General features: G+C 31.1%; 1 protein-coding gene across 1 annotated transcript; it reads left to right on the top strand.

The window, feature by feature from the left end:
- The first annotated feature begins 13,871 nt into the window (after positions 1–13,871).
- On the top strand, positions 13,872–17,414 carry LOC149406004 (ABC transporter B family member 15-like). Its single transcript, XM_089608503.1, has 6 exons — positions 13,872–14,115; positions 14,193–14,247; positions 14,335–14,971; positions 15,190–15,730; positions 16,067–16,939; positions 17,361–17,414. The coding sequence occupies exons 1-6, from the start codon at positions 13,909–13,911 to the stop codon at positions 17,412–17,414; spliced, it is 2,367 nt and encodes a 788-aa protein (XP_089464629.1). The 5' UTR covers positions 13,872–13,908.
- Positions 17,415–17,589: the final 175 nt, after the last annotated feature.

The raw sequence follows: 17,589 nt of genomic DNA, 5'->3' as shown, positions 1-17,589 counted from the left end.
CATCAGGGGGGGCTAATTTGAAAAAAAAATTCAAGGGGGGCTTGATTGTAAAAAATTTATAAAAATTGGGCCAAAAGTATAAATTTTCAAGGGAAAAAATGTAATTTTTTTTTAAAATGAGCAAAAAGTGCAAAAAAAAAAAAAAAAATTGAGGGGGGGCTTAAGCCCCCCTGGGCCTTAACTGGCTCTGTCACTGCTTGTTAATATATCAAACGTCGACTATTTTGTTGGTCATAGTTTTTAATTTAGCTAATTAGTTGGAGTATGCCAACATTTTTTATATTCGGTATCTAGTGTTATTCCCATTACAATTGTTATAAGATTTTTGCATGTGGAGAGTATGTAATAATGGCCGAACAACTAAAATAAAACAAATAATATGGATAACATCTAACATCAAGAGCAACATAAAGAAATTGACAAAGCTAGTCTTGATGCAAAAAAAAAAAAAAAAAAAATAATATATATATATATAGAGCTAGGCAGTCTTAATACTAGAGATAAAAATACGTACGTTTGAAGTTCCAAAAAAATAACATGGCCATATATGGTATATTTATCTTGATAACAATTAACACTATATATCAATGTTGAATACACGACTATAATATGCGAGGAATTAGCAGTACACTAGTGTACTTAGAAGAGATAATATTCTTGTTATTATCGACTATTTTCAATCATGCGTAACCATTGAAAATGTGATGAAACCCCACGCACGGTCTTGATATAAAGCTTTCAAACATTGCATGAGTATAGTGGTCACGCATACTTGAATGAAACGCTACGTACGTTGCCACGAGAATATATCTATCTATCTATCTATCTAGTAGAAATCCTAATCACATTTCCAAGTCCCTTTATTATATCTCCTACAAAGTCAATATGTCCTGAGAATTCAACTCTTGATAACCTGGCTTTCTCTTTGTCTATTTGATTGTGTGATTTGACAACTCATGTAACGGTCTATACTATATGAGAATCATAATGTTGGCCAACTGGGTTTGAATATGTACCTTTTTTTAAAATTGGTTCGAAGCCGTGAAATCGATGGTTTAATTCTATAGAAATGCCTTTTTTTTTAAACGAAAATACAAGCATTAATAACTCTAGCGGAATTTTAAATGTTGCTTTCAGAAATATATAAAAATGTTAAATAAAAATATGAAACTTCAACAACTTTTTATAAGACTATCAAAAATTTTAAATGTTGCTTATATAGCCACACGGATATAGTGGATTGCGATATAGCTCATCTTTAGTTAATTTCTTGTAAATAGCCAAGTAAATTTATTAACAGATTAATAAAAGACTTATTTAACACAGTCAAACATATATTTTAGGTAGTTAATAGGCTGTCACATATGCAAGTTGGCTATTTACAAAGTATTTACCAAAGTTTGGCTAATTTACAATTCATATAGTTTAAGTGGCTTACGTAGCCAATTTTTTGTATATAAAAATGTTAAATAAATATATGAAATTTCAACAACTTTTTATAAGGCTATCAAAATTCACTGTAAATTGTCGAAACTTTGGATCTGTATTTTGCTAAAATTACTAAAAACCTCCAGGGAAAAATTCGTACCGATTGCCAGTTAACCCTAAAAAACGGTTTTCCGAACCCGGCAGCATCACAATGCTTTTAACTTGGTTAATAAAGTGATATATAAATATGGAAAATGAATGGATCTATTAGTCCCTACAAACAACTTTTCCTATAATCAATAAAAATTATAATTTGGTCAAAAGTGTTAGTGAGCTCAATGGGCTATTACGATTTTGCCCTTTAATTAAAATTTTCTTTTATTTGTATCCTATTCCCTTGTTTCCCTCTACACCCTCAGACCCAATCTTACCATTCTTTTTTCGGGAAAATATGAAGAGTATCTCTCGTATTTAATCGAAATGCGAGATTTATCTCTTCGATTTATAGAAATATCAAACATATCCCTTCAATTTAATATATAAATGACATATACCTCTCCTAAAAAATGTTATATTACAAATATCACAATTTTCGTTTATTTTTTTACAAAAAAAATAATTTGAACTCGAATAAATATTTATTTACTATTTTATTAAAAAAATCAAAATCTCTCTTTATAAAAAAAATCCTTTTATAAATAAATTTTTCAATTTAATTTTTTTGTATGTAGAGTAGAAAATAAAAAAATATTTTATTAAGGGTGTTTTGAAGAGTTCATTTTTTTCAGTTTTATAAAAAATAAACGAAAATAGTGATATTTGTAATATAACATATTTGTAAGGGAGATATATGTCAATTATATTAAACTGAAAGAATTTGTCTGATATTTCTGGAAACTAAAGGTATAAATCATGCATTTCGATTAAACACATGGAGTACTGCTGATATTTCCCTTCTTTTTCTCTTCTCTCTCTCCGCGGCGGCGACGGCGAGCCTAACCGTGGATATGGGAGGCCATTTGAGGTTGTCTACTTTCCCAACATAATGGCGAAATTCGTTGCCCAAGAAGACCATACGACTCTCTCATGAAGCTTCTCTAAATGTCATACCTGTCTTTTTCGCAGGTTTGGACCTCAAAGAAACAGTCTGTGTTTTTGTCTCAACTTCTTTTGCTTCTTCTCTTGTCGTTTAACGTACAGTTTGCTTGTGCGTCGGTGTTAGTGTTAATGCGTGGCAGATAGTCACAGAGACATTAAAACTTGATGAATGAAATGATCGATACCAACAATTGATAACTTTAACTACTTGGTATGGTTATTTATTTTTTTTGTTCTTCTTCTTAGACCAATTTGTCTATGGAAGCAATGAAGAGTTTTAAAGTGAAAGTATGTTCATATTCCAAGAACATGTGTTGTTTTATGGTTTTATTCATATTACAAGAGTTTTACGGAATGTGAACATAGTAATTATAACTCATCTTTACATTAAATTACATTCATTAAGAAGTCGACAAATTACTTTCAGACATTTTCGCTCTTTAATCACAGCTTTTGCAACTATAAAAAATAAAACATTGGCGTATTTGAGGATAGGAAATTGAATTGATAGCTTTGGATTTAGTTTGATATATTGTGATTTTGAAGCAACTTGGTTAAATTTGGTATATCTTTTTGTTTTCCGAGCCTATAGCAGTGGCGGACAATATATTTTCTTTTTTCGTGTTCACATCTTGGTGATGATAGTTTTTAAATAGTTGAAAATTTTCTATAAATATTGTGGTTTTTTACTTCGTGAAAGAATAATGTATGGTTTTTAATTACTAAATTTCACAGCATGTTTGTGCATAAGATATGTGTTTTTAGATATGTTTGTTCTTTGTGATTGAAAAAAACTTGTGCCCAGGCACGAAGCCAGCCCTAATTGAGGGGGGGTTTTAGCCCCCCCTCAATTTTTTTTTTTTTGCATTTTTTACCCATTTTTTATTTTTTTTTTACAATTTTTTACCCTTAAAATTTACAAATTAGCCCCCCCTGAATTTTTTTTACAAATTAGCCCCCCTAAATGAAAATCCTGGCTTTTTCCCTGCTTGTGCCTGAACTTATACCAGGTAATTTTTTTAGGAGGAGAAGCTGCGAGGAAAACCAGGCTACGAGCATCAATAATTTGTTCTAATTGGTGTTTGATATCATAAAAGTAGTTGATTAATCACATATTCAGCCCTCGAAGCTTGCAATCGATGAAGTTGGAAAATAGATTAAATTATTAGCAACTTTAATCTCATTTTTTTTTTTTTTTGCATGCAAGTTTGTAATTAGAAATTAATCAAAGCATGCGAAAAAGTATAAATTTGATAACAATTATGTCGACAAATTGTGTAAAAAAATAGTATAATTTTGATAGCAATTATGTCAACAAATCATGTCATTTGTTGACATATATGTCAACAATTTCACAAGTTTCCATTGTTGTTATAATCTAGAACGAATCGCCGAGCAAAAACCGAAGGTCAAATTTCACGGGGTTTTTTTTGATAATTTTTTTTATTTTTTTGCTTTGGAACATTTTTTTGGAAAAATAACAAGGAGAGAAGAAGGAGATGGAGAAGAAAAAGAGAATAGACAAAGAAGATTAAAAAAAAAAGAGATAAAATTGTACACAAATTTTTCTATCTCCAACTTTTACTAATAGATGTGACCATGCTTTTGGTTGATTTTGGAAAAAGTTATTGTAGCAACTAAAGATTTGTCTATATTCCTTAACTTCATTGCATATATATGGTAATATATTATGTGTTTTCGGAATGTTACAAAAAGTTTATACAATTTAATTTAGCCTAAACTGTTAAAATAAACAAGTAAAATACTCAATGAAGTAATGAGAAAGCGATCAATCCCCATCATTTAACTCGTTTTACTTGTTTGTTTTCTCTCCTTTCTAAAACTCTCACAGTCGTCCAATATAATTTAGATTTAACCAATTTAGTAAGGGAAAATACCGTTTATTCCTAGAGTTTATATAAATATCATAAATACTTCTTAACATCACTATTGACATTAATTATATCTCTCAAAACTCATTTATCTCTCAAAATTCTCCATTTTTATAACAAAAAAATTAGGAAAATAACCAATTTAAACGTTTGATATTGCTAAATAGCCAACGTTTGGTAAATTTTAGGTAAATAACCATAAATGATGACGTGTCTTAATATATGACAGTGACTATTTACTTAAGATTTACGTTTATAGATATATGAAAGTGACTATTTATCTAAGATTTATCAAACGTTGGCTATTTTCCTAATGAACCATTTTTATAATATTTTAATAATAAAAAAGAATATAGAATATTAAAAAAAAAATGATTTCAACACATCTTCTTTCAAACCCGTCTGTGATCATCCTCTTCCTCTTCAAAATGCTCTCCATAGTTTTGATTTACTAACATCCACTTCATACTATCATCTTTCAACCAAGCTCAAAAGTTCAGAGTGTTTCGAAGAGAAAGAGTCACGGACGGATTTGAAAGAAAATGTGTTGGACACGGTTTATTATTTGTTTTTATATCCTATTTTCCTTTTTTTATTGATATAATGTTAACGTTGTGAGGGAATTTTGGCATTTTAAATAAATCGTATAAACGTAAGGTTTTGATGGGTAAATGCGTTTTAAGATATATAATAATTGATATTAAATATTGATGCTAAAAACACTTTTATATTTTTAAAAACTATGATAATAAATTTCACATTTCGATTAAACACATTAGATATATATTTTTCCATTTACTATATAATTTAATTAGTAACTTATTATGATTCAATTTTAAATTTTAATTTATGTGATATAAGTCAATCTGTGCCGGACACGACCATACAAATCTGCGCGATGATCCTGGAATATACTATTTTTACACGTGCCTGCTCAAACAACTTTAATTTGGTATATATATTAGGAATAGTTGTGATGATATATAGCTAGCGCAACCAACAAAATATGCCCATGCGGTGGAACCGTGGAAGGATACGATAAATAAAATTAAACCATCGTTGAAAAGTTGGCCTGCATAATGTAATATATATATATATATATATATATATATATATATATATATATATATATATATCTGTAATAGTGGGCAATAAAGACACCCTAGGGTTACAAGTAGAGGCAACAATCTGATGAAAAAAAAGTAGAAGCGACAAGAGGCATATAATGTTTTTCTATCTGAAAGGAAAACGAGTGAAGGAGAGAGAGGGTGGAAAATTATAGATATATCTTATATATTTATGTGGCACTATAGATAAATACTTAAAAAAAAAAAGTTAAGTAGTCTTGGTAAAACATTTAAATTGTCTTTTAATCAATATTCATTCACATTATTAATGAGAAAATAACACATTTATACCCTGTGTTTTAGTGAAATGTCGAGTTTAACCATCGGTTTTCAAAAATGTCGAGTTCATACCCTCTGTTTAACTAAAATGACGAAATTATACCATCTGTTTAACTAAAATGACGAAATTATACCCTGAAATAAACAACAGTGTCACAAATATTATTTTTATTGACTTTTCATTGACGTTGACTATAATATTTATATATAAACACCAATTATCTTTATTCATTCGCGCCATATATGTAATTTATTTAAAAACTAAAAAATAAACAACAGTCTCTTAATCGTGAAGAACACAGAAAGAGGGAAATGGGTAAACATCGATAGTTGATAGAATCGCATATTCGAACAGAGAATCCAGGATGTAGAGTTACAATTCGAACACGGAATGAAGTCATTTCTTAGGAGGTATGAGTTTTATTATTTAATTTCAATTTAAGGCTATTTTTATTTCAAAATTGAGAATTTGGAAGTCAGGGTACTGATTTAGATTTGATTCGGTTTTTCTTATATAAGAGTTAATATCAATGAAAGAGAAATTTGTGACGCTGTTATTCATTTAAGGGTATAATTTCGCCATTTTAGTTAAACAGATGGTATAATTTCGTCATTTTAGTTAAACAGAGGGTATGAACTAGACATTTTTGAAAACCAAGGGTTAAACTCGACATTTCACTAAAACACAGGGTATAAATTTGTTATTTTCCCCATTATTAATTGACTAAAAGAGGCAAAAATATCTTTTAATTAATTTTAATTTATAAAACAATAAAAATATTAAAAACAATTTACTAACAATTAACTCAATTTAAAAAATATTCAAAAATCCAAATATTACTGAAAAAAACTCAGAAAATCAGAAATTTATTAATAATTATTACCAGTTACTATCTATACATAATTTAGAAAGAAAAAAAAAACCAAATAATTTTGAAAGAAAATAACCCTAAAAATCCAATTTTTAGAACATGAACAAATAATTAGATCATCTTTCTTACTGAATTCGACCAGGGATCCTGGAAAACTAAAAAAAAAAAAACAAAACAAAACAAAACAAAGAGAGACAGAAATCAGGAAAAAAAAAAACTCGAAGACCAAAAACTGAGGGATTTAAGCATATACAATGTTATATACTTATATGGTTTTTGGTTTAAAAAATACACGTACAATCTTTATCTTAGGATAAAAGAATAAATAATACAAATGTGCTTATTATTGGAGGTGGAGAATGGACATTTCTAATTCGATGAAGTGTTCGGCTAAATAAATGGGGGTCTCTGTTTTTGCAGAATCATTTGTATGAAAAGCACTAGCCGTTATAAACTTATTATGTGATTGAAATTTTGTTTGGATTGCAGCGTATTTTGTTTTAAATATTCTAGAGAGCACTTTCTTAATAAATACTAGTTTAAAACCTTTATCTCTTTCTCTTTTTAGTATTTATGAACGAGAGTATATTCTTTTATTTTCTATTTTAATATTTTTAGTGGTAAAATGCATATTTAAGTATGAAAGATGTTGCCTAGTTTATATTTCTTTCATATAGTAAAAATTCTTTGATCTATAATTAAATATGTCATACGTACCCCACTCACGAGTACATGCACCACTACAAATAGTTGCAAAATAATAAATAAATCAGAAGCAACTGTTACATATAGTGATTTCCATTTAATTTGATTCCTGGCCTTTCCGGTCGTTGAGGAATTACATAAAAAATTGTGAGCCATTTCTCTCAATTGGAAAGTAGCAAACAACATTACATGCGTAATATATATTGTATGCATATAATATGTGTGTGTATATGTATATATATATATATGTATATTAGTATATATATATATATATATATATATATATATATATATATATATATCAAATTACCTTTGCTAAAAAGATAAACGGCATTATATACATCATATCAATAATACAAATATATATTTCTCATTACCTTACCCTAATAAGTTTACAAATTGTGACAAATTGATCTTTAATTATTTTTATTTATATATAAATATTGATTTTAATTTTTTAAGCTATGTTAGTTTGTATAACCTGTTTGTTTGGTGTTTTGTTTAATCTAGAAATTTTATGCACAAGGGTTGTTTAGACTTTGCTCTTATGTCGATATTTTTTTTGGTGAATTTTATGTCATTAAGATGATTTAGTTATCTTTCCAATTTTTAGTTCTAGTGATCAGTGCATACACTCGAATGTCTTTTTTCGCAGTCAATGAATCTTGTACATTTTGGTTCATCTACAAACCTTTGAAGATTTTTCGAAAACTCACATAGGATATGCTTTCATCCGATTATAAGCTTGAATCACTATTGTCTTGAGGTCTCCTAATTCATTATTAGAAGATGTATGATGTTTAAATTTTGCTATTATATATACTCTTTTTTTAATAGAAAAGCCCCAAGCTAATATTTATATAATTTTTTTTAATGAAGTTGAAAATTTTAGCATGCATCTGTGACTATTTTTTCCCTTAGTCTTGTTTATATTTGGACGAAATATTTGAATATACACTACTCAAATAACCTTATCATGTGACTTTAAAATAAAATCCACCATTTTTAACTCCGTAACTACAAGTTATCAATCTCTCTGCAATTTTCCGTCGACTAATAAAAGTCTACTTAGTAATAAACTTGTGTAAACGGGCAACTTTACTTTAAACTGTGACGACTTGAGATTCTATACGAGAATTAAAAAAAGAAAAAAGAAAAAAAGGATGCCAATCCCAAATTTTCAAGGATAGAAAGGTATATTCGCAAATACATATAGGATGATTCTACTAAAAATTAATTCAACACGAGCCAGGAATATATGTGAATGAAAGCAATGGTCAGAATTGGATATTGTTTCTGGGCATATATTGGGCATTGACAGTTCCAACCACTTTTCGAGCACATCAAAAGATCAATTTGCACTGTATATTTTTCGGATTTTGGGCTCTTATTGGATTCCTGCTATAACCAACTAATTAAAGTTCTGATTTGTAGGAAACCACTTAAACATGTATAATCTACTTGCAATATAATTATAACGAAACAGAGGGAGGGAAGTTAATCAACGATTGAATGAGCTTTATTGTTGATAATTATGCTGTGTTGATGTCCACAACATTATAACACTATATTATTATTATTATTACGTGTAAATATCCATGAACACTAAGTATATATCATATTGCTAATATTATCTACATCCACTTCAGTTCATACATCTTCTCGAAGAAACTAGGGATGGTAAACTTGAATTTGAAACTAACTAATAGTACCAAAAATATAAGGTTTTAAAACTAAATATATTAGATGTTCTACTTATACATTTGTATATGTTGGTATCTTACCCTTATTTAATCTAATAGAATCTCCGTGTAATAATCTAAAAATAAGAAATGAAATATTACATCATTATTATAGGCAGTGACGGAGCCAGGATTTCAATCAAGGTGAGACAAATTTGAGAAATATTTTTTAGGAGAGGCATTATTGAAAAAAACATACAAATTTGGGTCAAAAACATAATTATTAGTAAAATTTAGGGGTAAAATTATAAAAAAGTATAAAATTTTGGGATTAAAAAAATAATTTTCTAAAATTGAGGGGGGGCATTGACCCACCCTGGCCCCCACCTAGCTCCGTCACTGATTATAAATACTATGACTATATCAAATGTAAGAAATATTAATTACTTCAAACAAGGAAATAGATGGTATCTTTTAAAGTTCAAGTATAAAAACAGTTAAAAAAAACAGTTGGTATCTTTTAAATCAGAATTTTAAATGTGATAGGTATTGATTACAAATTCTGATGTATAAAGAGATTTTTAATTGATCATTTCTTTTGTTTCTTTAATATGATCTTTTATTTTAAATAATAAACCTTAGCGTAACTCAGTATTATAGAAGATAAATTTCGTAAACTATGTAAACGATTATTGCGTGAAATTTGATTTATGAGGTGATAGTGTTACAATCCGATTTTTATTGGACCAGATATCTTAAATATACATTCGGCCGCAGATTCTAAAAAATAGATTTATTTTTCGGCTCCATGTGACCCTATGCGGCTGAATGCAGGAGCTACATGCGATGACTCATTAGCAAATGGTTACATTGCATTTTTCAACAAAAAATCTAGAAAGAAAAAGTAAATATTGAATTTTATAATACAAAATATTTCGAAGCATGCAACAAAGTATAGAACTAAAAAAAAAAAAATGAGCATAAGAAAAAAAAAAGTCACAAAATCTCCAAAAGAAAGTCGAAAACTTAGTGAGCAGGACAGGCTCAATTTTTTTTTTCTTTCACTCCTTTTGCTAGTTTTTTTTTTATATTCTTTTTTCTATCCTAAATATTTACAAATTAGATTCCTCTGAATTATTTTTTTACATATTAGCCCCTTAATAAGGTTTCCGACTCCGTTAGTGATAGTGAGATATTAAGTTTATAAGCTTCAAATTTGTTTATATACGTTTTTGAGGGTATTTGACAATATGGACTTGGATTTAAAACATGATGATCAGTGATCACCGATTGAAAATAAAATTTCCCCTAAACATTAAGTATATATGAACAAATCTAGAATAACATGACCGTATATATATTTTTTTTAAAAGTCAGCTTGAGCTCATTAACAAAGTTGAGATATTCTAGAGAGCTAATCACTGTCACTTAAAGGAACTTTCCACTTTCATAAAGCGGACATAGGAGTCACGAAATTATGCCAGAACCATATTTTTGACATGTATAAAGGAAGGAAAGGACTGAAAAATAGAAGAAGAAGCAAGATTTGGCAACTTTATGAAAGAGGATATTATCAAGTAATTCGGTCTATCACATCATCACATATACTTAGTGATGAAGTCACGATTCTCGCTTACACTAATTAAGCAGATGCGTATTAAAGATATGTGATTTATTCATCATTCTCATGATTAATTAACTAAACGGAAATTCTATTCTTAAAAGTGGACATAATGCCCACTAATAAAAGTATGCAATAAAATTAATTCTGATAATAGTACATCAATTTCAGTGACTCGGAAATCTTTCTTCTTTTAGTAAATTCGTATATCTGCTAAGGCTCTAACACACGTGCATGCATGTGCTCTATCCATACCGCAACGTGAAAATAATATAAAAAGTTAAGGGTAATTGCATACATTCCCCTCGATATTAACTTAATCGTTCAAATATCCATCCCCTCTATTTTATATCAAACACCAACCTTTCCCCAATTATTAATGTCTCAATAAATTTTTTTTTTACTTAACATTATTAAAACTTTCTTCCCATGAGGCGATTTTGGTATTTTTTTTAAAAAAAAAATTCTCTATTTAACTTTATTTACGGTTTACAAAATTTAATTTTCGTATTATGTGCTACTAATGACAAAAAGTTTTTCCGGGCACAAACATAGAAATACGCTTTTATTGATGTAAGTATATAATTAGCTATCACAAGTTAATTATATTTTTTAATGTTACTAAGTAATGGTGCCTGATATCAAAATTTCAGTTAGCCACATTGTCATTAATGAAGGGGGTATGGAAGAGCTACAAGAAGAGTATTTCAAATTATTGTCAACGGTATGCCTACAACTACTCGTAGATAAATTTGAAGATTGTGAGTACTTAATTAGTTAGGTATAATTGTAAAATTATGATGAGACAATCGATTGTACCAAAAATTACTTGGTTATGTTTTGATCTCTACAAGTACTTGTATGAACTAATATGTTAGAGATGATTGTATGTGTTAATTTAGATTGAAATCATAATTATTTACATGGTGTTCTTTATGTGTAATTCGATATGGTTATGTTTTTGTGTAATTGTTGGAATCTGTTTTCGTTACAGGAAATTATGGAAAAATTGGACAAATTTATGAAATATTAAAAATATATATTAAGGCGTCACTCGTTACTGAATAAAAATAATTAAAATACTCGGAGCATCACTAAAGTAAGTGATGCCCGTTTAACACGCAGGACGTCGTTTAGAAAACGAGCGACGCCAAGCCCTATACGTTCGTTTTTTTTTTTTTTAAAAGCGAAGCACCATGTTAATGGAGGTATTTTTTTTTAAGTTGTAAATAGTCACTTTTCTTGATTTTTCTTGATGTTTACAGTTTTTTTTTATAACAACTTGCATAAACTCTATTTAATTTTATTTATTGTTTACAATTTAATTGAGAAGAAAAAAAAATAATATTTTACCGTTTGAAAAACAGTTATTTTTTTAAAATAATTTCAAATAACAGATATTTTTAAAATGTTACAGTTAAAAGTGTTATTTTTGTAATTTTCTCTAAAATGGAGGTATTGACGTTCCAAAAACCTTGAGCTGGATGTCTCGAGTTAGGCCCAGAGTACGATCACGACCCGGGCCAAGTCCCAAAGCCAATCGAGAGAGCGGATTCCGAGGCCCAAAGCGCACACTCTAAGAAATCCAGACTCTACTGTTCGTAACATAATCAATAATAGTTATGAACAAAGTGAGAGGTTACTTTCAACTTCCTAACGAACGACTCCAACTTAAACAAAAAAAAAAAAAAAAAAAAAAAATATGAATTGGCAAATTTTCTCACATTGTAACTAGTGCTTTAGCAATTTTTAGACTTCTTGTTGTCCTAATATTGCGACCAAATCGTTGCCGTGCTTTAGTCAGAGTTTTCCCCGAATTTATTGAAGTTCAGAATCTTAATTCATTATCTTTAAAACAATATATTTCTCTATAGGGAAAATAACACATTTATACCCTCTGTTTAACCTTCGATTTTCAAAAATGTCGAGTTCATACCCTCTGTTTAACTAAAATGACGAAATTATACCATCTGTTTAATTAAAATGACGAAATTATACCCTGAAATAAATAACAGCGTCACAAATCTCCCTTTCATTGATAATAACTCTTATATAAAAAAAACCAAATCAAATCTAAATCAGTGCCCTAACTTCCAAATTCTCAATTTTGAAATAAAAATAGCCTTAAATTGAAATTAAATAATAAAACTCATACCTCCTAAGATATGACTTCATTCCGTGTTCGAATTGTAACTCTAAATCATGGATTCTCTGTTCGAATATGCGATTTTGATGACTATCAACTATCGATGTGTATCCCTTTGCCACTTTCTGTGTTCTTCACGATTGAGAGACTGTTGTTTATTTTTTAGTTTTTAAATAAATTACATATATGACGCGAATGAATAAAGATAATTGGTGTTTATATATAAATATTATAGTCAACGTCAATGAAAAATCAATAAAAAGAATATTCGTGACACTGTTGTCTATTTCAGGGTATAATTTCGTTATTTTAGTTAAACAGATGGTATAATTTCGTCATTTTAGTTAAACAGAGGGTATGAACTCGACATTTTAGAAAACCGAGGGTTGAACTCGACATTTCACTAAAACACAGGGTATAAATGTGTTATTTTCCCTTCTCTATATCTCTCGCAAGAATTTTAATTGTTCTAATTTACCATTTCTTGTTCTATTTTTTTTTTTTTTTTTGCTTCATGATATAGTTCTATTTGTTTCTTGGTTGTTGCCGTGTCCGACTTTGTTGGCTGTACATTGACCAATTAAAAGTCTCAATTCAATAATAAAGATTTAGCTAAAGTGCCTATGTCAATGTACACCAATTATTAAGGCTGCGTCAATCAGGCCAAACCGAAATTTACGATCCAAGTATTATTATTATTATTATTATTTTTGTCTTCAAGCTTATTTAAATATATAATTAATATAACATAGCAACTTATCTACTTTTATAATAAATAAATAGATAAATTCTAAAGGTATCTCGACGTGTTTTCTCCACAGCTTTTTTATTTTATTTTTTATGTCCAGATAAGGAAAAAAAGAAATAATATATAGATTTCCTTTTTCCCTTTACAAATATGGTCAGTGAGAGAGAGCTCAGAGAGGCATTCTGTGTGTGTGTGCTCGCGTCTGAGAGAACTAGTCAGTAGTCATAGGCATATATATATATATATATATATATATATAGGTCATGTATATATGTGTCTAGATTCTAGAGATTATCAGATTCTAAGAAAAATGGTGTCAAAAGAAAATGGGTCGATAAAGTCGATATTCATGCACGCCGATGGAGTGGACAAGTTGTTGATGGGTTTGGGTTTCGCCGGAGCCGTGTCCGATGGCTTCTCCGATCGCTTTGCTCTGCTTTTCGCCAGCAAAATGTTGAACGCTATCGGCTCTTCTTCGCAGCTGGACCCACAAGAACTCAGACACACCATTAACAAGGTATAAATCATAATCATAGTATCATAATTCATATGTGTTAAGTGACGTCACATTCACATATATGATATGATTGGCAGATTGCGGTGATATGGCTATACTTTGCTGGTGTGTCATTGGTTGCTTGCTTCCTAGGTAAGCTCTAATAATAACCCCTTTATTAATCAGTGTTTGATTTGATGATAATGATCGATGTATAATATTTTTTCGAGGATGTTTCAGAGGCGTATTGTTGGACGAGAACCGGAGAGAGACAGGCTTCAAGAATGAGAGCAAAGTATTTAAAAGCGGTGTTGAGACAAGACCTCTCTTACTTTGACTTGGACGCCACGGCAACTTCAGAGGCCATAACAAGCATCTCCAACGACACTCTCCTCATTCAAGACACCATCGGCGAAAAAGTTCCAGATTGCATCACTAAGATCTCGGTATTCGTGGCGAGCTACGTGATAGCCTTCGTGCTGACGTGGCAGTTGGCTCTAGCGTCGCTTCCTTTGGCCTTGCTTCTCGTGATTCCGGGGTGGTTGTGTGGGAGATCTTTGATCGATTTGGCGGCGCGGATCCGAAGAGAGTACAGCAAAGCGGGTTCGATAGCGGAAATGACGATATCGTCCATCAGGACGGTCTACGCCTTTGTGGGAGAGGAGAAGAGCGTAGAGCGGTTTTCGATTGCTCTTGATGGGTCTATGAAGCTCGGGCTTAAGCAGGGCTTGGTCAAAGGGTTGACCATTGGAAGCAATGCGGTTGTGTTCGCTGTTTGGGCTTTTCTCTGTTACTATGGAAGTAGATTGGTCATGTACAATGGTGCTCAAGGAGGGACTGTCTATGCTGTTGGAATCGCCATCACTCAAGGTGGATTGTAAGAATCTCCAATTCACTTTTTCTATTTTCTTTTATATAATAGATAGAAGTAAAATGTTATAGATTGAGTACTTAGTTATAAGATAGTCTATTGATATGCTTTATAGCAATTTTTGCAGCAGTGATAAACTTGTGATTAAATGAACTTCCTGTTTCTTTGCTGTTTCTATTTTATTTGCATAAATGAGGGTAAATCATTTGTTCAATAAATAACAGGACATTAGGCAGTGGTTTGTCCAACCTAAAGGACATAGCAGAGGCGTGTTGTGTCGGAAAACGAGTAACGGATGTGATTAATCGCGTCCCGGCGATAGATTCCGAGGACACGAAAGGGGTTATTTTGGAGGATATTTTAGGCAAAGTTGAATTCAAGCAAGTCAATTTTTCATACCCTTCGAGACCTGAGAACGTAGTCTTTGAAAACTTTAGCCTAACCATCGCACCGAGGAAGACGGTTGCGCTGGTCGGGGCTAGCGGCTCGGGAAAGTCCACGGCTTTGGCTTTGCTACAAAGGTTTTACAATCCGCTCGGTGGTGAGATTCTTCTCGACGGAGTTCCCATCCACGAGTTTCAACTAAAATGGCTAAGGTCACAAATGGCATTGGTTAGTCAAGAGCCCACACTCTTCTCGACCACAATAAAACAGAACATACTTTTCGGTAAAGAAAACGCAGGAATGGATGAAATTTTTGAGGCTTCGATAGCTTGCGATGCTCATTCCTTCGTTTCGCAATTGCCTCAAGGCTATGACACACAGGTTTGTTATTATTCCTTTGTTTTCAAACTTTTGGCACAATGAATTGTGGAGAGAAGATGTCAAGTACCACGTACCTGTACGCGGTTCAATCTTAAAATTAATTGGAACATAAGAAGAGTAAATCATGAATTTATAATAAGATTGATGGCGATATAAACAGCGTTAAGTTTTTTTTTTTTTGGATTTATGCATAAGATGCTTAAAAAGGACATGGAATGTATGTTCACCCTTTCTTTTTGTTTAAAATAAAATGTAAACAAAAAATAGCATGTTACCAGACAGGCTCTAGTTGTGTCTTTATTTTTTTGTACTAATTTGTGTAGATAATGAATATAGGTTGGTGAGAGAGGTATTCAATTGTCAGGAGGACAAAAGCAGAGAATCGCGATCGCCCGGGCAATCATCAGAAAGCCTCGGATCCTCTTGCTAGACGAAGCCACGAGCTCGCTCGACTCTGAATCAGAAAGATCCGTTCAAGAGGCGATAGACAAAGTGGCTATAGGAAGAACAACCATTATCGTTGCCCATCGTCTTTCGACCATAAAAAATGCTGACACGATCGCGGTGATGGAAAACGGCCGAGTTAAAGAAATCGGCTCCCACGAAGAGCTAATGCAAGACGAGAGCGGATTGTACACTTCCCTTGTTCGTCTCCAGAGAATGGAGACAGAGAATATCAAAACAGCAAACAACAAAGTCCACGACGATCTATTGCCCAATCATAATTCACATGACGTCGATTTGTTAGGCGTTAGTGCTATTCCTCTAACGGAGATTCACGATAACAACAAAGGTTTGAACTCTCAGAAGAGTCCTCCTAAACCATCGTTTCGGAGATTGTTGAGCTTGAATAAGCCAGAATGGAGGCAAGGCCTGATAGGATGTTTGAGCGCGATTCTTTTCGGCGCTGTTCAACCTTTGTTTTCAGTTGCTATGGGAGCCACGGTTATGGTATTCTTCTCTCCCGACCACGATGAGATAAGAAAGAAAATTAAAAATTCTGTGATGTGGTTTCTACTTCTCTTTGTATTCTCGCTCGTGATTAGCGTGAGCCAACATTATTGTTTTGCATACGTGGGAGAGTACTTGACAATGCGGGTTCGAAAGCTTATGTTCTCGAAAATACTTACCTTCGAGGTTGAGTGGTTCGATAGAGATGAGAATTCCAGCGGCGTTACTTGTTCCAGACTTGCAAAAGATGCCAATCTGGTATGTATACTATCAAATTTACCCTTATTTTTTCCCCCTAGAGTTTAGTTAACAAATCTGTTTCATTAATTTTTTTTTTCTTTTTCTCTAAAGAAATTTAGTGAAAAGTCCCAAGCTTTTTCACTAGTTATCAGAGCCCTCAAAACTTAAGAGCTACTGTTAAAAAAGAACATGAGATTCGATTTAAGATGAGTGAATACAAAGAACCGTCGTCTCAAGAGATTATATTAAGGATCTTGCATAACAAAAAAGAAATCTAAAAACGTATTTGCAACCGTAATTGACACGGCTAAGATGTCTTGAACGACCCTCATTTACTTACTTGAAGTTCAAGTAATAACATGTACTAGACATAATTCTGTGTTACCATGACATAAAATAACTTTATTTTGTTTGAAAAATTCTTGTTTTCTCTGTGCAGGTGAGATCTTTAGTTGGCGATAGAATTTCCCTGATCGATTATTTTAAGTTGTAAACAATTATTTTACTGGTTTGGTTTGAGCTTTATTTAACACTGTTTACATTTTATTTATAAAGAAAGTAATTACATACTAGTTCGAAAAATGCTACTTTTGAAAGGATTTAAACTAGTTGTTATCTTGAAAATATTATGCTTAAAAAACGTTATTTTTGTAATTTTCCTTTTAAAA

The sequence above is a fragment of the Urtica dioica genome, chromosome 1 (assembly GCF_054948205.1).
Source record: "Urtica dioica subsp. dioica isolate 48M chromosome 1, U.dioica_male_clone48M_v1_H2, whole genome shotgun sequence".
NCBI classification, from domain to species: domain Eukaryota; kingdom Viridiplantae; phylum Streptophyta; class Magnoliopsida; order Rosales; family Urticaceae; genus Urtica; species Urtica dioica.
The sequence above is the reverse complement of the archived record's forward strand: the minus strand, read 5'-3'. Positions and strand labels throughout refer to the sequence as shown.

Excerpts from the sequence above, each read along its gene's own strand:
- LOC149406004 (XM_089608503.1), top strand. The coding sequence starts at position 13,909 with ATGGTGTCAAAAGAAAATGGGTCGATAAAGTCGATATTCATGCACGCC. Across the intron at positions 14,248-14,334 it reads ATTGGTTGCTTGCTTCCTAG|AGGCGTATTGTTGGACGAGA; the intron begins GTAAGCTCTAAT and ends AGGATGTTTCAG. Across the intron at positions 15,731-16,066 it reads CTCAAGGCTATGACACACAG|GTTGGTGAGAGAGGTATTCA; the intron begins GTTTGTTATTAT and ends TAATGAATATAG.